The 24,794-nt window shown below is 45.0% G+C and overlaps 1 protein-coding gene across 1 annotated transcript in view; it reads left to right on the top strand.

The window, feature by feature from the left end:
• Window positions 1–23,752, top strand: part of LAMC1 (laminin subunit gamma 1) — a 119,064-nt gene extending 95,312 nt beyond the window's left edge. Inside the window, exons 14-28 of the mRNA XM_010988529.3 lie at window positions 1,949–2,194; window positions 2,696–2,849; window positions 3,468–3,610; window positions 4,593–4,771; window positions 5,874–6,030; window positions 9,325–9,530; window positions 9,960–10,039; window positions 11,587–11,724; window positions 12,263–12,407; window positions 13,763–13,912; window positions 14,159–14,273; window positions 15,282–15,481; window positions 16,707–16,865; window positions 19,079–19,178; window positions 20,739–23,752. Coding sequence (XP_010986831.3) covers window positions 1,949–2,194; window positions 2,696–2,849; window positions 3,468–3,610; window positions 4,593–4,771; window positions 5,874–6,030; window positions 9,325–9,530; window positions 9,960–10,039; window positions 11,587–11,724; window positions 12,263–12,407; window positions 13,763–13,912; window positions 14,159–14,273; window positions 15,282–15,481; window positions 16,707–16,865; window positions 19,079–19,178; window positions 20,739–20,995 — 2,429 coding nt within the window. The 3' untranslated portion in view covers window positions 20,996–23,752. The remainder of the gene's footprint in view (window positions 1–1,948; window positions 2,195–2,695; window positions 2,850–3,467; window positions 3,611–4,592; window positions 4,772–5,873; window positions 6,031–9,324; window positions 9,531–9,959; window positions 10,040–11,586; window positions 11,725–12,262; window positions 12,408–13,762; window positions 13,913–14,158; window positions 14,274–15,281; window positions 15,482–16,706; window positions 16,866–19,078; window positions 19,179–20,738) is intronic.
• The last annotated feature ends 1,042 nt before the right edge of the window (window positions 23,753–24,794 follow it).

Here is a 24,794-nt window from a genome sequence, read left to right on the forward strand (position 1 = left end):
CTACCCCCTGCGGCCGAGGTGACGGGGCCCTGCAGTCACCACCCCCGGTGCTGCACTCTCCTTGTGGCTCCCCCGCACCTCCCCTTCCTTCTGTAGATGGTGTCTTTGTTAACTGCCCTCAAGTCTTGCAAATTTGAATGTGCCAAGTATTTTCTGTCGTGATCTGGATTCAGATGGCTGAAAGGAATCCCACATTTAAGCCAATCCAAGCCGGAGCTTTGATTTTTCTCCAGCCCTAACCCTGCTCTTTCCCCGGTCTTGCTCATCTCAGTAAAAAGCACTGCCATCCCCATAGCTTCTCGGGCTGAAGTCCTAGGCTTGTCCTTGATCCTCCTCTCCTTCGTTTCCCAGGAGCATTCAGCCATTGTTCACTGATTCTCTCACTGCCACCTCCCTGGCCTACACCACTGTCGCCTCTCACCTGCTTCACGGTGCTCTCCTGCAGCCCGCTCTCCATGCAGCAGCCAGAGCAGTCCCATGTGAACCAGACCTCCTTTCTTCACAAACCCTCAACAACATCTCACTGCACTTTCATTCAGACCCGCATTCCTTACTGGGACCTTCATGGCTGGCTCTTCCTCCTGCCGCAAGGTCGCCTTACCCTTCTGGAACATTCTTCCCTTGGATATTTAGTGGCTTGTTTCTTGTGTCTTTCCGTTGTTGTCCCAGTTGTCTCCTTACAGAGGCTTTCTCTAACCACCCACTGTAATGTAGCCACAACCCTGTCCGTCTGTCACGTGGCTCTCTTGTGTTTCTTTTTTTTGAGGTGGGGCGGGGGGAGGTGGGTAATTAGGTTTATTTATTTATTTATTTTTAGAGGAGGTTCTGGGGATTGAACCCAGGACCTCGTGCATGCTAAGCGTGCCCTGTACTACTTGAGCTGTACCCAGCCCCCCGTTTAACTTCTTGATGAGTGTCCCCATCTGTAGTGATCTTGTTGGTCTCCCCCAGCCACAGCATGAGCTTGGTGAGAGCAGAGAGCCTGTCCACCCTGTTCACTGCATCATCCCGACAGCCCGGCGCAGCGCCTGTGCACTGCAGAGGCTCAGCTGGTGTCTGTGGGGTGAACACACGAGCAAACCTCTGTTTCTACAAAAAGTTTAGGCTAATTCAGGCCCAGGTGGCTACGGAGATACCAAGAACTTGAGCTAATAATGGTGGGAAAGTGGAAAAAGGAGGAGCAGTGAGTTTAGTACAGTGGAGAGTGCCTGAGTTCCAGCTCTGTCCCTTTTACTATGAGCTGTTTGGTTGTGGGCACGTTTCTCAGCCTGTCTGTTCCCTTAGCTGTGACAGAAGCGAGCGGCAGGTGGTGCTCGCCAGGTTCCTCTGTGTGCTAGCGGACACTGCTCAAATGAGGATTAGCACCTGCCTTTTATTTTCTTGGAGAATGATGCTGTTCTCCCTGTTGTGTAAGAAATTTGTTATATCAAGAGTCATCCTTTGGGGGTGGGGGGTTATAGCTCAAGTGGTAGAGTGAATGCTCAGCACACAAGAGGTCCTGGGTTCAATCCCCAGTACCTCCTCCAAACAGAAATAAATGAGTAAACTAAAAAAAAGTCATCTTTCATTCTTCTTAATATTATCAACAGAAACAAACATAGATGAACGTGCCCGCCCTTGGGACTGGTGAGGCTCATAAACCCCGAGCCAGACCCATTTACAAAGCACTCTTAGTGCATGACTTCAGTTAATCCTCAAAACGACTAAAGCGAAGTAGGCAGGCCAGGCGTTGTCTTCACAGTAAGGAAATGGAAAGGTGTCCAGGGTCACCCTGTTGGTCTGGCCCGGCGCCAGGACTGCCGCTCCGGTCCCCTGCTCTCTGGGCTGGTGCCACATCCACTGCACCCAGTTGCCCCACATCTGATGGTGGCTCCAGACTGTTTGTAACCAGTAGCACTAGAGACGTCCAAGGCCTCTCTTTCGTAACATCAGATTGTCTCGTTCTCAGGTAAGAGATGTGAGCTCTGCGACGACGGCTATTTCGGAGACCCTCTGGGTAGGGACGGCCCCGTGAGGCTCTGCCGCCTGTGCCAGTGCAACGACAACATCGACCCCAACGCGGTCGGCAATTGCAATCGCCTGACGGGCGAGTGCCTCAAGTGCATCTACAACACCGCCGGCTTCTATTGTGACCGCTGCAAAGACGGGTTCTTTGGAAACCCCCTGGCTCCCAGTCCAGCAGACAAATGCAAAGGTACTCAGCCATCGGCCCGCTTCTGTCACAGTTACTCTCGCTCATCCTGAGAACCCATCGCACGGCCTCTTTCCAGGTCTACTGTAGTCGGGTCTAACGCAGTGCTGTTCGGTGGCACTACAGTGCAAACCACTTACGTAACTTAAATTTTTCTAGTACACACGGTAAAATACAGAGAAATGGGCAAAATCAATTTTAATACTATGTTTTATTTAACCTAATATAGCCAACATTATCATCTCAACAAGTAACCAGTAAAAAAATTGTTGAGGTTTATGTTCTTCTATTCCCCCACCAAGTCTTCAAAGTCCAGCACGTGTTTCACATTTACGGCACATCTCAGTTCAGACCGGCCACGTTTCAGGTGCTCAGTAGCCACCGGTGGCCAGTGGTCACCGTATTGGACAGTGCAAGTCTAAAGAATCTGTTCGTGTCATCTGTTCCTGACTGTTTCTCTCGGGTGACATGCATCTTTTCGCCATCCCTGTCTTGCTGCCTCAGCCTGCGACTGCAACCCCTACGGGACCGCGAAGCAGCAGAGCAGCTGTAACCCTGTGACTGGGCAGTGCGAGTGTCTGCCGCACGTGACCGGCCGGGACTGCGGGGCTTGTGACCCTGGATTCTACAACCTGCAGAGCGGGCGGGGCTGCGAGAGGTGAGGCTACTTCGGAGTGCCTTTGGTGCAAAGCAATCTTTGCTTTTTTGTTGTCAGAGACGAAGTTTTGCGAGTTACATTTCATAGTTGGCTTGACTTTGTTCAGGAATTATTTGAGTGCTTAAAATAGGCAAGGCGCCCTTAGAGTCAATATACTGGAGGGTTGTAATTAAGGAGTGGGAGGAAAGAGGGGAATGCAGTGGCACCAGCTGCGTCAGAGTCACCTGAGCAAGATTTTTTAAAAATGCAAATTGCAAGGTCCTTTCTGAGATGCTTGGAATGAGGCCTTCTAGGGTGGCAGCTGTCTGGAAATTCATGTTTTCAAAGCTCCCGTTCAGTACCCATAGGGGGCCAGATTGGAGAGCCACTGGTCGTGGTTTTAGTACTGGAATAATGGTATTTGTGTGGGTTAGGTTAGAAAAAGAAGTTCTGAATAGAACTCATCAAAATTACTTGAACCTCAGGGGCTTAATAACCCTTAACAGCTGTCTTAATAGCCCTTAACGTTTTGTTTTCTAAAACGAATTACATCAGTCCTGTGCTGCAAGGGGGAAAAAATAGGAAGGATTGCTTCAAGTCTATTTTTCTTACCTGAGAAATGTCATGTGTTCATTTCAGGTGTGACTGCCATGCGCTGGGTTCCACCAACGGGCAGTGTGACATCCGCACTGGCCAGTGTGAGTGCCAGCCTGGCATCACCGGTCAGCACTGTGAGCTCTGCGAGGGCAACCACTTCGGGTTTGGACCGGAAGGCTGCAAACGTAAGGGGTGTGGGTGGCGTGGAACCCTAACTAGGTCTCCTCTAGCTCCAGCTAGAGCTGTGAGTCCAGGGAGGGCTTGAGCAGTCTCGGTCAGGCCGCCCAGCTCCCAGTCAGGGCAGTACCTAAATCATCATAGACGCTTCACGCAAGGAATAGTGGCTGTTTCTAAAACTCAGAGGGCTCAAAGCCTCTCCAGTTTCTTTGCAACTACCCTGTTTATGTCTTATTTTATGGTGTTCCTGATTCTTTCTTTTTTCTAGTCTTTTATTTTTCCAAATGATTACCCCTTGATGACTGAGCCTTCCCCTTAATGAAGCTTCTACATCAATCCCATTCTTAGCGCAGATAATGAAGCAGTTTGAGGGATTCTGCGCAGATGTGTTTGTTGATGCACTGGCTGCAGTTGCTTCCCACCCCTGGGGCCCTTTTGGTGCGGTTACTTGTCCACATCTGCTGCTTCTTGGCATAAACACTTGCCTGGAACTAGGCCGTGGAACAGTTTGGTTTTTGCTTTCTGAATTCCTTCATTTCTCCTGTGGAATGTAGCATAAGTCATTGACTCTGTTCAGAGAGCAAAGTGGGTAAACAAACTATAAAATAATGCAAAATAAGCATGAGCATTTGGGTTTTCTATTTCCTTGGTGAGAGAAGAATTAAATGGTGTAGAGATGAATTTTTGAAGTGCATGGGAAGGGCACTGATGAGTTTAATAGACTAATTTCTGTAATTATTCAGTCACATGAAATGTACCCCCTCCAAAGGGTGCCCATTTTACTTTAAAATTCGCTTTTGTTTAAAAAAAACTCTGTCTTCTCTGCTAAGCAGACTTAACCATTTAAATTCTCCTAAATCAGCCTGTTTTTCGAAAAGGGTCTACTTACAATGATAGTGCAGTTGGCTTAGTGATATCACTCTGAGTTAAAAGAAAATGCACTCTTCCCTTCTTTTCCTTACCATGTGCCCTCTTCCCTGTATTCCGCAGCCTGTGACTGCCATCCTGAGGGGTCTGTCTCCCTCCAGTGCAAAGACGATGGTCGATGTGAATGCAGAGAAGGCTTTGTGGGGAGTCGCTGTGACCAGTGTGAGGAGAACTATTTCTACAACCGGTCTTGGCCTGGTTGCCAGGAATGCCCTGCTTGTTACCGGCTGGTGAAGGATAAGGTCAGCTGTCAGCAGTGCATGCGTCCCTTCCTTCAGCAGACCCTGAGCGGGCGCTCCCGGTGCTCTAAGCCCTAGGGAAGAAGCGGTGAACAAGATAGACACAGGCCTTGCTCCCAAAGATTCAAGTTCCAGTTGAGAGACAAGTAATAAAAATTAAAGAAATGCTAGCTGAGATAAGTACTAGAAAGAATACAAACAGAGAATAAGTGGGCAGAGCTACGTTCTAGAAAGCCTCTAGGGAAACTCACTGCGGGTGAGGTCTTAAGGACGAGAAGCAGCAAGCCTGGGGAGAAGGGGTGGCTGGGCTGTTCCAGGCAGGGGAGCATGGAGAGTGAACACCTCGAAGCTGGAGGCTGTCTGGAGCCTCTGAATGAGGAGGGAGGGGTTGGTGATCAGACTGGAGAGGTTGGAAGAGACAGCTTATGTGGTACCATGTTGCCCAGAGTAAGGACTTCAGGTTTTATTCCACATCTAGTGAGAGTGCACTGAAGCGTTTTAAGCTAGCAAATCCAGTTTATATTTGAAGAAGAACACTCTTCCTGTGTGAAGATTGATGGTTAGGAGCGAGGCAAAATAGGAGCTGCAGATTGAATTGAATAGATATGTGCATTCAGCGAGGCAGGGCATGAGAAGGGGCAAGGACAGGGAAAGAGAAGAATCAAGGATGGATGTTGGGTTTTTGGTTAAAGTGGTTGGAGACATTACTTACTGAGATGGAAACTCAGAGAATACACATTTAAGAGGGGAAAAAAAACCAAAGATGTAGTTCTGGATGTGAAGTTGAGAACACCTATCAGAGAGCCAAGTTGAGACATCAGGGAGGTGATCTCAAACACAGGGGAGAGGGCAAGACTGGAGAATTAGCAGCATGTAGAATTTAAAGTCAGAGGAATCAGCCTGAGAGTTTTTCTTCTGAAGCCAGAGAACTCTATGAGGAAAAACTACCCACATTATCTGTTTGGAAGCAGACGCAGAAGGAGTGTGCAGACCTCCGTGTCTGCGGAGGGTGCCTGTGGTTGTGATTGTTGCAGGCGGTGCCGTTGCGCTCCTCAGGGATGTTCCTGCCTCCTACCTTCCCCTTTTCTTCCTTCATCATGTTTAGGTCGCTGATCACCGAGCAAAACTCCAGGAGTTAGAGAATCTCATTGCAAACCTGGGAACTGGGGATGAGATGGTGACAGATCAAGCCTTCGAGGACAGACTAAAGGAAGCAGAGAGAGAGGTTACGGACCTCCTTCGTGAGGCCCAGGATGTCAAAGGTACACATGATTAAACAAGTGGGTCGTTTCTGTGAGACGGTCCATCTTCAGATGTGGCTCCTGATTCAGGGTGACTCAGGATGGCTTTATAAAATTATTTCTCAATTTTTAAACTGTGTTTAGAATATGAGTTATTTTTTTAAACATGTAAAAAAGAGCCTGTCAACTTAATGTTTTAAGATACACTAAGCATAAATGATTCTCTCGACATGCCAGAAACTATAAGATGTTAAAATTCCAAGCATTTTATAAATCCATTCCATTACCAGGTGTTTTAAAATAGTTTTTAAAAAGCCATTTAAAGTATGTGTTTTGGATGTGCATTATTTTAAGCAAAAAGTTTGAACTTTGATTTTTGGTCATTCTGGTGAGTGAGCACGTATCTTAATGCACTGCTTTATTTCCTTAGAAAGGACTCTTCAGGAAAAATTGTGGTCTTTAAGCACTGATTGAACAGCTAGCTATGAAATATGTAATACTTAGTATTTATGAAAGTAAATATTAGAAATTAGCATCTGCTTATGATATTCTCTGTTTAATTAGTGAACAAATGTGCCAATAACATCATGTAAAAGTATATACGTTCTACTTTATACACATATTTAATGTCCTTGCAATTAGATGGATTAGTCTTCTGTACTTTTATCTTATGGGACTGAAAGTCAGCAGAAAAAGGGTGGTCTTTAGATTTAGAAAACTATTTTAAAACACTGACTTTAAAATTAACAGTTTTTTAAACTTTGAGAATTAAAAATGTTATTTTAAGTGATTTGTTTGATTTTTAAATGGCTGTAAAATTTTATTTTTTATTTCTTACTCTCTGAATTCAGCTTCTTTTCTAAATTTGGACAAGCCCTTTTCTGCGTTACTGTGCGCCTGTAGCATGCCAGGCGTTGTGCTGAACAGCAGTAAGGAAAAGGTGACTGCTTCTATCAGGGTGCTCACTACGGGGCCGCGGTCACGTTTGTTTTGGGGTTTCCCATCATCGAGATACAGGTGCTCACCAGATACTCAGTACATTTGCATTAACATTAATACACCCGGGCCTGCAGTGATCAACTTCCCTCTTAAGTGTGTGACTCTCTCTCCATGTGGAGTTAGAGAAGTCCTCTTGTCAGAGTACAGGTCAGCAAAACGTAACGTGTCGCTTGTTTCATGTTGTAAAATATCCCTAATATACAGAGTTCCGATTTTGTAAAATTAGGGAAGTGGAGAGGGAAGTGACTCGGTGTATCTGGTTTGGGCCAGTTTGTTTAATCTTTATAGGTGAGTCCAGAAATTGTTCTATGAGGTAGCTTTTTAAAAACTGAAAAATGAAAAGAGAGGTCAAACACTTATATTTTTGGCTTTGGTGGTGGTTACATTTTAAGTCTTAAAATAGATTTATAAGAATTTAAATATTTCTTGTTCTGTATAAACAATGGTAGGTTTTTTTTAGGATGTTCATTTTCAGCTACAAACTTGGACACACATTTTTCCATTAATGTATTCTCTTGTAACAACAAATTCACATCTGTCCCGCCATATCCGTTGAAGAATTGAACGTGAGTTTATCATTCTTCAGTGCCGATCAGCTCACCTGAGAGGCGGGGTTTGGCGCGCGGCTCTGGTGCCAGCACCATCAGCACCTGGGCACAGTCAGGCGCGAGAAAGGGAACCACTCCTCCAGGCTCACACATCAGTGCAGCCCCGGCTACACCGGGCTCCCCTGGGCCACAGAGACTACGCACTTTCCTCTCCCCAAGCAGGTGACTCTGTTGGACGGAAGCTCTGACAGAAGACCTGGCCACCGTACCCCCCCCCCCCTCCCCGAGCCACCTGAAGGGCGGGGTGCATGATAGGCCGCTGCTTCTGACAGCTTGGGGAGCTCCACAGTGAGGCTGGGGTTGAAATACCCTCCCACTAAGACCTGATTCATGGAGCTCCTGACTGGCCCTTCCTACTTAGGTTCAGACTAGCCAGGAGTCCAAATATCTTCATTAAGATTTATCTGTTCAGTCTTCATTTGTAGTTTAAGTTGGTTTAAACTGTTTGTTCTGCAGTCTTAAAAGGAGATGATATGGTGCAGTTGGGTCTTGCAGTGAGACACTTGGAATTAGAGGCTTTGAAGGGTCCCACTTAGGTTATCCCTTCCCCTTTCAGGATACTGTTGTTTCTCTAAAGAACTGGCCAGAGGGATCGCTGTCTGGTACTTTCCTGACGGTCTGAAGGGAAGGGGCTTCTGTAACGTCATTGGCTACTCATGCTTCCTAATTCTAAGTGATTTTCTATGATTTCAACTTGTTTTTATATTTTGTATTTTCTTTAAAAATCCTTAGGTTATCAAAGAATTGTTTAAATAATCATCTGAGCAGGGCCATTTTATACAGTTAGGTGAGAATTTTTCAGTCCACCAACTTTGCACGTGGCCCTGCTTTTCCCAAACGTGTATTCATCCTTATTGATAAATAAGTTTGACCTCCCATCTCTTTTACATTCTTTGGGAAATTTGGACGCCAACCCTGAGCATCATGTTGAAATTAGAACTATTCAATTTTGAATAGAACTGACTTAATGGTCTTTTGTATATTAATATAACTTTATGACACATGAAAATTTTAATGTCATAAGTATATTTGCATGGGCTTTATATTTATCTTTTGATTAATTAGGACCCAGGCATGAGGTGTAAGTTGAATGGGCGTAATTAATAAAGAATAATTTGAAGAACTATTCAAAAGCAGAAATCAATTTAAAAGAAATTACATGGAGGTGCCAGGAGGGTAGGGAGTGGCAGCGAGAGTCTATCTTGTTTAAAATACAACATGAATGTAATGTGCCATCTGTCAACATTTGTTTTGAACCTATTTTTTTCCTAGTGACAAAAATGTCCAGCTCTCAGGACTAGTGGTGCTTTTAATAACATTGTATTTTGATGATTAAATCTTGCATATGCTGGCGTATCAGAATCTTTCCTTCATCAGACATTTGTTTGAGTGTCTTCTCTTTGCTGGTCACTGTGTAAGACTAGGGGTACAGTGATGGGTAAGAAAGAGGAACGTGTGGTCAAGTGGGAGAGACAGTATGTTAGTCTCCAGTTAGGCACGGTTGGAGACCCTGGGTTGACTGTAACCACGGAAGTGCTCCTGGCCGCAGTGGAGACAGACCAGCTCTGCCAGCGGGCCTGGGGAAGACTTGTCAGAAAGGCGCTGTGTCTGAAACGGTAAAGACAAGTAGTGCCTCAGAGTCCATGTGAGATGATATGTTCCCCCGCTTCAGATCATTTATGGACTTCCTTCTGCACTGCTATTGCAGATGTAGACCAAAATTTGATGGATCGGCTTCAGAGAGTGAATAACACCTTATCCAGCCAAATCAGCCGTTTACAGAATATCCGGAATACCGTTGAAGAGACTGGAAACTTGGCGGAGCAAGCACGTTCCCGGGTAGAAAGCACGGGGCAGTTGATCGAAATCGCGTCCAGAGAACTTGAGAAAGCAAAGATCGCCACTGCCAACGTGGTGAGTGACGGGGGGGTGCGGAGGGGGCAGGAAGTCTGTTCCTGGCAGTGGAGTGCTGCTTCAGCTCAGGTGACTCCTTGTGTCTTTGTATTTGTCTCCAAACATGGAGCAAGAAAGCCACATTGCTCACAGTTGCCCCGAAATAGTTAATCAGGAACTGGATTAAAACCAGCGGATATCTGGGTCCCTTCTCTAGCCTTGTTCCTTCTGTGGCACCAGGCAGCTTAAGCTTCCTTTATTCTTTGCTGGAAATAGAAATAATAATCTGCAATCAAGGATGCTGATATTTAAGTAAAGAACTCTGAAATTAAGAGGAGGCTTTTTAATTTTTTTCCACTAAATAAGCCTAATAAAAACTCAGTTTTGGCACTTGCTTCCTTCAAGTGTTTCATTCCTTTGAGATTAGTGCTTTGCTTATTTCCTCTTTAGTCGATCACTCAGCCAGAGTCCACCGGGGACCCAAACAACATGACCCTCCTGGCAGAGGAAGCGCGGAAGCTTGCTGAACGGTAACCTCCAGATCCCGGTTTAACGGTTGAGTTATGGCTGTCGTTACAGTGGATACACACCTGTTGTCCCTTCCTGTACCCAAGACACTTTGGACAGAAGCCACTTTTGCAAAGTTTGCTCTTTTTTTCCTGAAATGTAATCAGCTACGTGGTACTGTTTTCTTCCCTTTGCTTTGAAATTAGAACATTTACTTTGAATGTTAGAATATGATGGTTTGGAGGAAAATTTCGTTTGCGCATCTAAGGAAAACCATAACACTTTTAGGTTTTTAATTTTGAAACCTGAAAATTAGTAGATAATAAAGAAGCTCAGTAGAATTCAGTTAATATTATTTTTAAGTTTTAGATTTTTATTGTTTAATTTTTAAGTTTCAACAGAACACACTGAATAACCCATAGTACATTTTGAAAATCAGCAAAAGAAACAGATTGCTTCATTCCTGATCAGATGTAAGGTATTTCTTGAGAAGACTTTAGATTGTAGGGGTCATCAAGGTAGAGAATTTTTTTTTTAAAAAACAAGTTAAAATGTAGGCTCCACGAAGGCAGGCTTTTTTGTATGTTTTATTCACTGCTGAAGTCCCAGTGCTTAAGACAATGTCTGGCATACAGTAAGCACTCAATAAATGTTTACTGGCTGGATTGCAGAGCAGCTGGTAGACCTCATGGATCTGGGGTGCTTAGGTAAACTTGATGTTAGAATTTTAGCCTCAGTGTCCGAGCAGTTATGTTGGCTTCTTGCTTTAACGTGTGCACTCCTTCTGTTCTTTGTGAATCTGAGTGTGTGAGCTGTTGTAATTTAGTTCATAGATCATTCATGTTTGCATAGCTGGAGCTTCTGATTAGCAGAAGACAGCTGAAAACATTACAGAAAGCTCCCAAGAAAATTAGGTCTTGGAGATAAATTAATAGCGGTGTACTTAATACATGAATTTTGAAGGAACATTTATCATGCCAAAAAGAACGGCCACATACTGCAGTGTGCCAGTGTAACACGAAGTTTTAGAACTGAAACAAAAACGTTAGCGGCGACTTAGCTGAAGTGCACGATTTGTCTGGAGTCCTGTTGCCATGTTCTTTGCCATTTGGTGTTAAGTTGCTCTTCCTGGCCAGCAGTTTGGTTCCATGTGAGAAATCTGAGTAGTCAGAGCTGTTTCAAGACTAGGTAGTAACTGAACCAGAGTAGCGATTAAAAGCTGAGGTCTGGATTTGTGTCTGAGAGAAATAAGTTCTTGCTAGCATACACGGTTTTATACATAAGTTACTCTTAATTATATTTAAAAGCAATTTTGAAGAAATACAAACATTTGCCCCTGTAAATGTTGTGCCATTAATTTTCTTGGAAAATACCATTCTCAGCTTACAGAATGCTATTTAAAAACTCAGCCTCAGTTTCAACGATTGATTGCAAAATTCCAAATTCACAGGATGTTCCAATACTTGCAGAACTCTGCCCGCATTAGTACACGTGTATAATAAGGTAAGCGTCGCCTGAATTCCACTGCTTTCTCTGTTCCATGGTCTGTGTTTCCTTTTATGTTATGCAGCCATAAACAAGAAGCTGATGACATTGTACGGGTGGCAGTGACAGCTAATGATACATCCACTGAGGCATATAATCTGCTTTTGAGGACGCTGGCAGGAGAAAATCAAACAGCATTTGAGATTGAAGAGCTTAATAGAAAGTGAGTGTAATTTAAAAGTAGCTTATAGCCCTTCCGTTGTTCTCGTCTGTAATACCGGTTCAACGAAAAATTAAATGCCAGTGAATTCAGGCCATGCAGTAAGATTTCTTTGTTAGTCATGCTTTTGAAATGATGCAGTAATTAGAACAGGGGATGCAGAGCCACAGAGGTTTTATTTGATCTGGTTACTCCATCAGCAGAGAATGAACAAGACTAGCCATGATGCTTAAAATTCTGCATAAAGGAAAAAAGGAAAAAAAATGTCCTAGAGTCAGTAGAGAAAATACACTTGAGTTACAAATATTTAAAAGGTCTCCGAAATAAGAAAGCATGTGGCAAACCATATGCTATAAATAGAAGCGATGAGATGAAATATAAATTTAAGCTATATTGGTATTAAATAATAACATTTTAATATAGCACTTCTTTGAGATTTTGGAAATACTGTCACAGTGACTTTAACTAGAATGAATGTGGTTAACATTAAGGTGCTAAAAGCAACTAAGGTTTTCATGAAGTCACGTCTGTTGTTCCTCAGGTATGAACAAGCAAAGAACATCTCTCAGGATCTGGAGGAGCAAGCTGCCCGAGTTCACGAGGAGGCCAAGAAGGCTGGGGAGAAAGCTGTGGAGATCTACGCCAGCGTCGCGCAGCTGAGTGCCGTGGACTCGGAAGCACTGGAGGTACGGGGCTGACGGCCTGTGTGCGCAGGCGCTGGTGGCCGCTGCGCCCCCGCCCACGGCCCCGCCCTCTCCCCACCGCACCCCTCAGTCTGGGCGGGGGCCCTTCTGTCCCCTCCTCAGTCCTCTCAGTGACTCACGGTAAAGTTGAGTTCTAGTTTAGACATGTTAATTGAACCTGTTGAAGTTGGAAAAAAAAAGTCCTGTAATTATAAACATTAAAGAGAGAACAGGAGCCAAGATGGTGGAGCAGAGAGATTGCCCTCGCCCACAAATACACCACGGATTATATCTGCAGACCCGCTGAGTCGCACAGAGCACCTGCTCTCTGGCAGAGGGTCTCTCGTTTCGAAATGCAGGAGGATTCTGACAAAATCCGATAAACAGCAAGTTCATACTGCGCAGGAACCACATTCAATAACTTGTAGTAACGTGTAGTTAAAAAGAATATGAAAATGAATATACGTCTGCTCCTATATGACTGAAGCCCTGTGCTGTGCACCAGAAATCGACACAACATTGTAAACTGACTGTACGTCAATCAAAATATATTAAAAAAATAAAAAATAAATTTTTAAATAAAATAAACATTAGATAGTAATGTCTCCTTTAGCGATATGAATCGTCACTCCTAAATCTTGAATATAAATTCAGATTATAATAATATTTGAATTAAAGCACCGTACACCCAGTTCGTTACTCCCAGACACTATCTGGTTTTGAACAAGAATGAAAGAAAGGAGAATCTTTTAAATGAGAGAACTGTATCAGGGAGCTTTGGGGCAAGTAAAATACTTGGGGACTGGTAGTAGTTAATTTCATCTGCACTTTAATCGTGACTCTTCCTACCGGGTTTTCTATGAATCGTGTACTTTTTACATTCAGTTTAAAATGTATGGCTTCTTACGTCTGAGGTGCTGGCTTGGTTTTTACTGTAAAGGTTTAGGTCTCCAGACATGTTCATACTGTTACGATTCCACATATTTGGAATTTGACAATAGGCAACCTAATCCGTGTTGATAAAAACCAGCCCAGTGGCAGCTGCGTTGTCGTCGGAAAGGTGGGTGTGGAAACTGACTGGAAAGAGATACGAGGGAATTTCCTGGGTGGAAATATGCTGTCTCTTGATTGGAGTGTTGGTTACACAGGTGAATACGTTTGTGAAAACTCATCAAACTGAGTGTTATGATTTCACTGTGTGTAAAGTATGCCTCCATTTTTTATAAAAGGGCCATAATATCTCAATCTGTGCCCTTCTTTTAAAAGTACCTACTAAGTATTACAGAGTTACGAAGCCTGCCTTTTCATCAGTTTAGTTGCTTTGCCTGAAATGTCATGATTTTACTTGCTTTTCACAGAATGAGGCAAATAAAATAAAGAAGGAAGCTGAGGATCTGGATCGTCTGATTGACCAGAAGTTAAAAGATTATGAGGACCTCAGAGAGGACATGAGAGGGAAGGAATTTGAAGTAAAGAACCTTCTGGAGAAAGGAAAGACTGAACAGCAGGTTGGTTTGCTTGGCAAGTTGCTTCATTTCTTGAGGCGAGAATGGAAAGCGTCCAGCTGTAAGCTGTGTCTGCGGTGTTACCACAGCCGGAGAAGCAGCGAAGCACGGAGTATTCCAGGAGGGCCTCCCGCTGCCAGTGCTGGCTGGGGCGCGGGGTGGTCGGCAGCTTGGAGGTGCCTGGTCTGCTAGGAGAGAGGAGGGGTTTACCGTGGAGGGTTCGCCCTCTGACCTGCCGCGTGTTTGCAGACGGCCGACCAACTCCTGGCCCGAGCGGATGCGGCCAAGGCTCTTGCAGAGGAAGCTGCTAAAAAGGGACGAAATACCTTACAAGAAGCCAATGACATTCTCAACAACCTGAAAGGTATGAGGGGGCTAGGTAACGGGGGGGTTGGTACGCGCATCCTCCACTAGGGTGGTTTTCTTTCTTTTGTGAAACATTTTTACCATGAGACTTTCTGAACATATACAACATGAAAGACAGTAGTATAATAAATCCTATATACCCATCATGCAGATTCAGCAGTTAATATTCTTACTGCATTAATTTCATCCCCTAGCACCTGCCCTAATTTTTTTTATGCTAAAGTATTTCAAAGAAAAATCCCAGAGCTCATGTCATTTTACCCCTATATCTCAGTATGGAACCCCCCCACCAAAAGAGACATTTTTCTAATGTTAGGATCACTCTTGTAACCAAAATGCCTTTAGCTGACTTAATGGCATTAAGTGGAGATTATCTTTAATTTTCTCTGCCAGTTGCATCTCAATCTTTGTGTTTTCTTTCCTCACCCAAGATTAAAAAAGAAATGTGCTCAATTCACTGTGCAGCCTTGGCCTTGCCTCTAATAAATGTAGGTGCTGTAAACACAGAAGCTTTACAGGATAATGGTTGAATATATGGATTCTGAGTCCATGGGTTTGGGTTAGAATCCCTGATCCCCCTCTTACTTACTGTGAATCCTTGGAAAAATTATCCACCTCTTTAATCCTCAGTTTTCTCACATGTGGAAGTGACAGGGTGCCAGCATCGCAAGCACACAAGGCTGGTACCTAACACATAGTAAACATGAAATGAGCTTCAGCTTTCCACACGGGGTGAGGTGGAGGCTATGGCCTCCTCAGCGCTCTGCACGGAAGTCAGTTTTTCAAGTGAGAATTTGCCTTCCAGAAACAGGTGTTCATTCATATGAATCTCCCACGTAGCTCTGTGTGCTTTGTTCTCCTAGGATTTCAGTCCATGCTGTTTTTCATCCTTTCCCCCCAACTTTCATTGTTCATAAAATAAAAAAACCCAGTGGCAGCTCCCTGAAAGTTTCCCCTTTGGCTTGTTGAAAGCTCAGTTCGAATGCAATCCTTGTACTTGCTTTAGATTTCGATAGGCGAGTAAACGATAACAAGACTGCTGCAGAGGAGGCGCTGAGGAGGATCCCCGCCATCAACCAGACCATCATCGAAGCCAACGAGAAGACGAGGGAAGCCCAGCAGGCGCTGGGCAACGCCGCCGCAGACGCCACCGAGGCCAGGAACAAGGCCCATGAGGCGGAGAGGATCGCCAGCCTCGTCCAGAAGGTGTGCGGCCCCCTCTCTTCCGGGGCAGAGCGTTGGCACGTGTGTTTCTCTAGTCATTTTCCAGTTTCTTTCCAGCCCCCCCAGAAGCTCTTGCAAGTTTATTCCTTGACTCCAGTGAAGTTGCATCACACCATCCTTGTCGTTCGTTCATTTTTTCCTTAGAGCAAGTAACCACACTGATTGTGGAGGGAGAATCAATCAAAGGGTCCTTTACTCTAAAACTTCTACGATGTCTCAGTGGCAGGGTTATGAGTTGTGAGGAGCCGGGGTGGCTTCAGGGACCCATAGAACCCCCTCCTACACACACACACACAAATCAGACTCTTTCTAAGTAAATACAGTTCCTCAACATGCAGAGTGCGAAGTCAGGACAGTCCTCAGGCCCCTCCTTCCAAGCCCGGTGCCGTATGTAAGCCCCTCCCATTTAGGGTTCTTGCAGCCCCCAATGCTGCGATTCTTCCTACTCCTCTTACGGAATAATTTCTTTTGGCGGGCTTTCTCTTACTTAGAGATCAATCTATTTGTTTTATTTAAAGGCGAGATCAGAGCTGATTTTCAAATTATGTGTTTAAGAATCACACATTTTTCAGTTTCTTTAGAACAGTTGGTTCTTGGATTAATTATATTTTATAAAATAGATCATATTTCAGGATTATGGTCTTTCTGTACATTGGGATGAACTGCCTGGTAGAATAAGGACTAGCTTTGAATAGAAAATGTATCCAAGTGAAAAAGTCTAATCAATATGTTGTGATGGAAAGTACATACCATTCTAAAATGTTGCAGCTCGGTGACACAGGTGGAAGTGCTTTGTAAAATATGAAATGTTATTATGTTTGGTGGTAATGTTATTTTTTATTACTATTACTTGTAGCCCAAATGAATGATAAGTCAACATATCGTACAAAGTACTGTCCTGGTCTTTCTGGATCGTATCTTTGATCCATTTTCAGGTTATAAAAGGGGTAGCAGCATACTTTAGAAAAAGGAAAAAAAATTTTTAATAACTTTTCCCCCATTTTTAATCCTTATTTTTTTACTTTTTGTTTTGTTTTGTTTTTTTAATTTTTGGTGGGGATAATTAGGTCATTTATTAATTTTTTAATGGCGGTATTGGGGGTTGAACCCAGGACCTCATGCAGGCTAAGCACACACTCTACCACTGAGCTATGCCCTCCCCCCAGGAAAGCTTCTTTTCATTAGCACTTGTTTATTTTGTGCTTAGAACGCTACCAGCACCAAGGCAGAAGCTGAAAGGACTTTTGCAGAAGTTACAGATCTGGATAACGAGGTGAATAATATGCTGAAACAACTGCAGGAAGCAGAAAAGGAGCTGAAGAGAAAACAAGATGATGCTGACCAGGATATGATGATGGCGGGGATGGTAAGTGGTTCTGGCACATGTGCTAATGGGCAGAAGGTGAAGGCTGTTTAATAGTGAAGATCCCTCACTTGTTGAGAAGAGTCCCCGTCATAGTGACTTCTGCTTTTCATTGTGTTTTCTGGCCAAGAACTGGGTTAGTAACTTACATAGAAGACAGAGAATTTGGATCTTCCACCAGGCTGTTGCATAGTAGTTCCTTCCCAAAGCTACTCTCAGCTAAAAGCAAAGCGTTGTTTTACACATTTGAGGTTTTAGGACATTTAAAAGTATGTATTTACATTTTTGAATGGGTAATTCATAGATGGTATGAAATCAGAAAGGAACAAGGAAGGAAAGAAAAGTGAGTTTCCTTCCTCCTCCTGTTCTCCCCAGCAACTTGCTCCCTAAAGGCAAAGGCCAGTTTCTTGTGTAAAAGGACGTTTTTATAGATGACAAAACATATCAAGCTTACATCTAATTTAATTCTTCACCTTTTTTGATGATGTGTATACATAACAAAATTGGCTGTGAACGCATGCCCAGCAAAGGACTGGAGTCCATTCTTCTGTTTTATGCTATATTTCACTTTTGAAAGACTTTGATGGGGTCACAATGGAAATACTCCTTTCCAGTTCCACCTAATTGCAGTCACTGTAACGACAGACATGACCCTGTTTGTGCGTTTTCAGTGCAAGGAAGGGAACCCCCCCCCCGACTCCTGCTAAAAACCACGCCCTTCACTGTAGGTCATTTGGGATGGAGAGAAGATACACTAAGCCTGTGAATCTAGGTAAAGAAATCCCAAGGGCAGTGATGTGCAAATCCCTTATTTTATTAGGTATTTTGGGGGGTTTTTTGGTTTTGAATTGTCATAATTTTCTGTAGCAAGATATGGCTCAAGTGGAAATTCCCATTTAGTAAAAATGTGTTTTTTTCATATGTGCTGAGGGTCTCTTGATTTTATTGTTTAATACCATTTTAGAAACATTAGATTTAGAGCCTATTGAAAGAAGGGAAAAGATATATATTCTCTGTGAGCCTCAGAAAAGGGTATGGATTGAATTTCAAGGGTAGAAAGAAGATCCGTCTTTTGTACCAAAAGGTAAGTAACTTCTGCCGAGCGCAGAGCACCCCCACGTACTGTCCCACTTACTATCAGTCCTGAAAGGCCAGCGTTGCACCAGTGTTGTTGGAGTCTGTAACCTGTTTTGTTTTTTTAATGGAAAAGAGTGAAGGCTCCCAGTTGTTCCTGGAACAGGATGCTGCAGGCAGCAGGTTAGGATGGACAGGGAGGCTCTCGCAGGCTGTGGCAGCATCCTTTTCTGCTCTCCTAGAGCACTCACAGGCAGCCGGGGACGGCGCAGGGAGAATGGCTGAGATTTGAACAGAGGTTAATTATTTATATGTGAAGGATTTTCCCCCTCGCTTTCTTTTCCTTCTGAAAATCTTTGCATTGTTTCTATCCAAAAATTTTACATTGCCTTGACCCGGAGAACTAGGAGCAACAGCTCTGTGGTAGGAAGCTCAGAGCTACTCACTCATGACCAGGACTGTTAGTGATCACGTCTGTTTTCTGATGCTTGGACACTTCCTGTCCGTTGCTGTTTCCTGTGACTCACACACAAGTGTGTTTGTTCAAGTTTTTTCACGGAATTTTCCCAAATGTATTTACCTTTGGTTCATTTGTTAAATGTAAGTTGTATTACTGGTGTGTGTGTGTGGTGTGGTGTGGTGTGTGTGTGTGTGTGTGGCTGCAGAGGGAGAGGGGTCTGTAGAAGAATGTCACAATTATGAAAATTGTCTGAGACCAGGACATTTCCAATAATCAAGTCCCTCAGTGTCCTGGAGGTCATGCTTTGGTTTTAAAATGTAGTTTCTCTACACATCCTTAAAAAAATAACCTGTTTCTGCTTGATGGGTTTTTATTATGCACACCTCCATCTATGCCTGAGTGAGAAAGTGAGAAAAGGAGATACGGATCTTTGAAATAAAAAAATGATCAGTGCAGGCGTAGTGACCGCCCCTTCATGACTGTCGTGTGAGTAAAACCCCGACGTCCTGGACGTGAGGATACCACCCCCCAAAAGACCTACAGTAAGAGATTATAGTGTCATGAGTTAGGCGGGGGGAGCATCTGAAAATTAGATTTGTTTATTCATTGGGGGAAAATTTCAAGAAGACGAGAACGTGCCATCAGGATGACCTGCGTCACTTACCTGTGTTTTCCTGCTCAGGCTTCACAGGCCGCTCAGGAAGCCGAGGTCAACGCCAGAAAGGCCAAGAGCTCTGTCACCAGCCTCCTCAGCCTTGTCACTGACCTCCTGGAGCAGCTGGGTAAGTGCGCAGAGCCGTTTCACGCAGTCTCGGAGTTCCCTGTGCTGTTCTTGGGACCTGAGACAGTTGACTCAAAAGCAGGTTTTATTGTGTAAAGGTTTGCACGAATTGAATTGTGTCTTTAAATTGTATAATTCAGTAAGTTCTTACTAGGTCCTTCGCAGAATCTGATCACAGTATTGGAATCTGTGGTCCAAGGACTTAATACAATTTTGGAAATACGCTGCCACTCAGGGTGGCTCATTTATAGCCGAGGTTTATGATACAATGAACAGGGATGACTCTCAGCTCATCCTGCTGACAGCGTGTCTTTAAATAAGGATCTAAAGTGGATTTCAATGATAGAATAAAAGAATACTGTAAAGGGTCATTGATTAGAGGATAATCTGATGAGGGGACAGTCCTTCTGCCAAAAGAAAGAAGAGGCTTTCTTTTTGAAGGAAACGGAAGCACATGGAAATGTCCGTTTAGTCCAGGTGGACAGGGAGCGGGCCTCATTACAGGGCAGGGGTGCTTTCGTCACCAGGCTCCGTTACAAAGTTGCAGCCCTCCAGCGTGCATCCTGTTTTAATGCGCTAGCCTGTAATGTTTGGCTTTGGCTGGTGTTTTGTGGGAGTGGTTTTTTTTGGGGGGGGGGTTGATATTTTATCTGTCTTAATTGTCAAGAATAATAAATTATATGCCAGCAGATGGATTTTAAAATGAAAGTAAGCTAAAAGAGGTAGCTTTCTATGGCAGAAAAAGCTAAATTTTAAAGGTAGTCAGACTTGAGTTAGAATCTTTGTTGCCTATAAGCTGTTGAAAATTTGGGGCAAATTACTTAACATCTGAGAGTCACTGATGTGAAAGGGTCTTGTGAGAATTTAATCAAGTACAGTTTGCATAAACTGCTGGTCTTTGGGCAGCTAGCTGTCTGCTTTCATTTACTATAGAAGCAATTCCTCTTAAAAGAACCTCTTCTTGCTAATTTTAAAGCAAAGCTTTAAAAATTTGCTGAAATTATTTCAGCATTTCAACCCTGGCCATTTTCCATAGGAGGACTCCTATAATGAAGTCTAACTCCCAGGAGCAGGACATGACCCCCAAAACAACCCAGCTTCTCTGCAGTCTAGAGCTGAGGGCTCAGGGTTCTAGCTCAAAGATTTTTATGTTCCTTAGACGGCACTAAAAAGGCACAAAGATTGCATACATAAACGTGAAAAAGGTGTTAAACATTACCAATTGACCTTCAAAACCACAAGTGAGGCTGAAGGTCTGGAACGTGATAGCTGTCTATTTAGCAAACATTTCACAAAAACCATTTTCTCAGAAAAAAAATCCAGCCCCAATGTTCATGTATTCGACATATGTTCTGACCCATCCTTGCTGTGTTAGGTCAGTGTCGTACGTGGTTTGCGTTGTCCGTGCCCTCGTATGACAGGCGTCAGGTTCTCGGGCGACTTGGGTGCAATGGCAGGTGCTGGGCTTCCTTTTAAAACGAGGCTGGCAGAGGTCCTTGTGCGGTGATGTGATTCGTACTGAACGTGTCTGTCCTCTTCCGTGTCCTCTCTGACGCTGCAGGGCAGCTGGACACAGTGGACCTAAACAAGCTAAATGAGATTGAAGGCACCCTGAACAAAGCCAAAGATGAAATGAAAGTCAGTGATCTAGACAGGAAGGTGTCCAACCTGGAGGACGAGGCCAGGAAGCAGGAGGCGGCCATCATGGACTACAACAGAGACATCGAGGAGATCCTGAAGGACATCCGCAACCTGGAGGACATCAGGAAGACGCTGCCCTCCGGCTGCTTCAACACCCCGTCCATCGAGAAGCCCTAGCTACTTCCGCTCGGGCTGGAGGGCGGCCACCCCGGCCGGGCAGCCGTTGCGAGGCCACAGAGTGCCTTAACACAAAGATTACATTTTTTCCAGACCCCCACTTCTCTGCTGCTCTCCACCACTGTCCTTTTGAACCAGGAAAAGTCACAAAGTTTAAAGAGAAGCAAATTAAACAGCATGAATCGGGAACAAAGGGTTTTATCTAATAAGGTCTCTTCCCCTCACGGCGCCCCCTCTTCCCCACACTTCCCCCCTGCGTTGCACGAGGACGTCTGGGCGGCCTCCTGCAGCGTTGCCCAGCGGCTTCAGCACCCCGTGGGAGCCGCTGTCCGCCGGGGCTGAGCAGGTAGCCCTCCCTCTCCCACTGATACCAGCAGAACTCAGCCTCAGCACTGTCGTTTCTATGAAGGAAGAGCTTGGCTACTAACAGTCGCGTTGTGATGGCCAGTATATCCAGTCCGCAGGGAAAGGAAATGCGTCTCCATCTCCCACCCCTCCTCCTTTTAAGCAAAAGGAAATACACGTCCTGTGCCAAAGGTATTATTGGTCATTTAGAATGTCAAGAGCCATCATCAGTTGTTCGAGCTATTTTGAGTATAGGACACTGAGCCATCCACGGGTAAGGATGCAATGATTTATGACAGCCTCCAGGATAACACGAGACTGCAGAAGTAGGCTGAACATCTTCTCAGATGTTGATAATTGACTAGGAAGATAAGCTTTCTTCAGATCTTTGGGCAGCTGATAATTTAAATCTGGATGGGCGGTCTGCGCTCGCCAGTAGACATCTTCTGTGCCTGTAAATGGAATCTATACAGAAGACATAGGGATGTGATAACCACTAAAGTTCTTTTTTTTCAAAATCAAATGAATTCTTAGAGCTTTTTTAGTATATTAGTCTCAGAACTAGTGTCGTTATCTGGCAGAGAACAGTTGGTCCCCGAGATCTTGACAAAACAGAAGAAAAGCCTCCTCGTCCTAGTCTTTTCTAGCAGAGGGGTAGACCTTAGATGCACCTTGTCTTGTCAGGGTCCCACATCCTCATTGTTCTTTCCGTCGGGGAGAGATGAAACATTTAACCCTTCGCCTCAGTTTCCTCCGGGTGTTCCCATCTCGTAGAATCCCTCAAAACACGTTGCCAAGTCCTGGTGGCAAATACTTGCACTCAGTGTTTCACACAGCTGCCAACACCGTCTAGTTCCTGCACTTTGTGGTTTAAGCCCGCTCTGAGCCTCCCCTCCGAGTGCAGAGGGAAGACCCACATGCGGCGTGTCCTAGTCGGCTTCTCCACCTTTGATCCTCAGCTCTGGGGTTTCCTTCTACGGTCACAGCATGACGGTTCCCTGCCACGAGCCCCTCCCTCCGACCAGCCCACCTTTGAGATTCACATATAGCCTTTAACACTATGCAACTTTGTACTTTGCGTAGCGGGGGGGGGAAAGAAACTATTATCTGACACACTGGTGCTATTAATTATTTCAAATTTATATTTTTGTGTGAATTTTTTTGTTGTTGTTTATCATGATTATAGAGTAAGGAATTTATGTAAATATACTTGGTCCTGTTTCTAGAATGGCACTGTCTGTCCCCTTCTTCACTGGCACAGCGTGTCTGTACCTCCTTCCCTTCCGTCTGCGGTTCTTCGGGTTGGATTTGTTCCCCGTGGCTTTGCTCTCCGCCTTGTGTTTGCCGCATGTCCGCATCAGCCTCCTTTCCTCCACACACAGCCACTCTGAAGAGGTACCTCGACCCGTCTGCCGTTGCAGCCCTGGTCTCCCTCAGCCACACACACTGCTGTTCTCCGTGCCTGGTCCAGAGCAGGGATGACAGGGCGTGAAGGAATTAGCAAATTTTGCTGAAGGGCGTCTTCACCATCGAGGCGAGTCTAGCCAGGAGGGAGCTAGCAGTGTCCTTTCTGGCAGTTGCTGGAGCCGGATGGGTCATTTTTCAAGGGGGTGTGTACTGACTGAGCGCTTGCAGGGCATCAGGGGTCGCACTGCAGTGGGAGCGGGAGGGGGGTCCCTCCCAGCTCATCCTCTTCCCGTCTCCTTCATGCCTGCTGGAGCTGATGCCCGTGTTGTGACTTGGCATCCTCCTGAGCTTGCCCTCCACGCCTCCTCTCCGGCCTCCTCCACCGTCACAGGAGGCAGGGCTCTTTCTTGCCAAGTGTTCACATCAGTGTTTCCTAGCTCGTTCCTCTTGTTACGTGTCCACATCCTAACAGAGACGTGTTGGTCGAGGTTGCAGGAAGAGGACAGAAGGTAGACGGCTCCGGTGGTTCTCCGCCTGGCCTGGGGGGCAGGTTTACTCCCGTCAGTCTTAGGCCACAGGGGAATCTGGGCGGTTCGTTGTCCTTGTTGCTTCTTTCCTCCTTTTCCATCTGTGTGGTGTATTTTTAAACAGAATTTTATTTTTAAAATAAAAGTTCTTTATAAGACGATACCTTAATTACACTCCTGCAATATAGCCATTATTTTACTGTAGAGTTCCAGTTCCCTGTATCTTACGTGATGAAGGTGACGGGTGGCCACTGCAGAGTGCTGGGCATCACAGGGAGCACACGCAGCTGCTCCCGGGGTTCTCCCTTTTAATTCCGACTGTGGCCCTTTTCCATGTGCCTTCACTTCAGCTGTTTGCCTTAATCTCTGCGGTCTTGCTCTCCAGGGTGGTGAATAAAATGCAACACTTGGCATTTTTTATGTTAAAAAAAGAACAGTATTTTATTTATAATAAAATCTGAATATTTGTAACCCTTTATACTTGGTGTGTCCTGAGTGTGGTCCTGGGGATATAAGACGTCTGAAAAGGTGCAGTGAAGAGAAAGCTCCTCGTAATGCTGTCTTCCTTGGGTTATTTATTTTCTTGAGGACAGTATGGGAGCGCGCGTGTGTGCGAGTATATACGTCTATTATATGTATATAAATTTTTTTTTTTACCATTCTCAGGTTGGGGTGCTCTGGTATGGGCCAGAGGTTGGCAGACTCTTGCCATTAAGAATTAGACAGTAAATACTTCAGGCTTCGCGGGCCGTGCACCGTGGGTCACAGCCGTGCTGCTGTTGCAGCAGGAGGGCGGCCGCGGCTGTGGTCCAGGACCGCTGTTCACAGGAGCAGGCCCGGGCCGGCGGGCCGGAGTTCACTGGACCCCCTGGTGTGGTCTCAGTCCTCGATTAATGACTGCAGAGGACTGTTTTCTTTTTTTTTTTTCCTTCTTTTCTTTGTTTTTCCTGAGGACTATTTTCAAATCCCTTGCTCTTCCTAAATTGGCAGATGTATGTAAAACGCTGTCTCTCCGCCTTTTAAATATACACATGTCATCAGCTAAAGGAACGGTACCTTCCTCACGTGATGAGAAACACTCTGAGACATAATGGAAGGAAACGTAAGGGAACGTGCTGGACCAGCAGGCCATCTGGAGGGCTGACCCCGCTGGAGTAGCTGGAGAGCAGGCGGAGAGGTTTGGAGCTGCAGGGACAGCAGCGAGGCCTTGCTTTACTCCGCGGTGCTGTTCACGGCCCGTGAGTGCCTGGTGCCACCTTCCCGGGCACGTAGAGCGCTGTCACCAGGACGCCTGTGAGGAAGAAGCTGCCCCCTTCCCGCTGGGCGTCCGTGCAGGCGGCCTCAGAGGGCACTGGCTACCAACCCTCTTACATACCCTGTTCTTAACCCGCTTGTAGGATGTGGTTCAGATGCAAATATAGCTCCATAGTTACTGTGTCAGCCTGATGGGTGGGATTTTAGAAATGTGTTCTCATTCCTTTCGTTGTTTCAGAGTCAGCCGTTTCCCCAAAGTTGGCATC

The sequence above is a fragment of the Camelus dromedarius genome, chromosome 23, assembly GCF_036321535.1.
Source record: "Camelus dromedarius isolate mCamDro1 chromosome 23, mCamDro1.pat, whole genome shotgun sequence".
NCBI classification, from domain to species: domain Eukaryota; kingdom Metazoa; phylum Chordata; class Mammalia; order Artiodactyla; family Camelidae; genus Camelus; species Camelus dromedarius.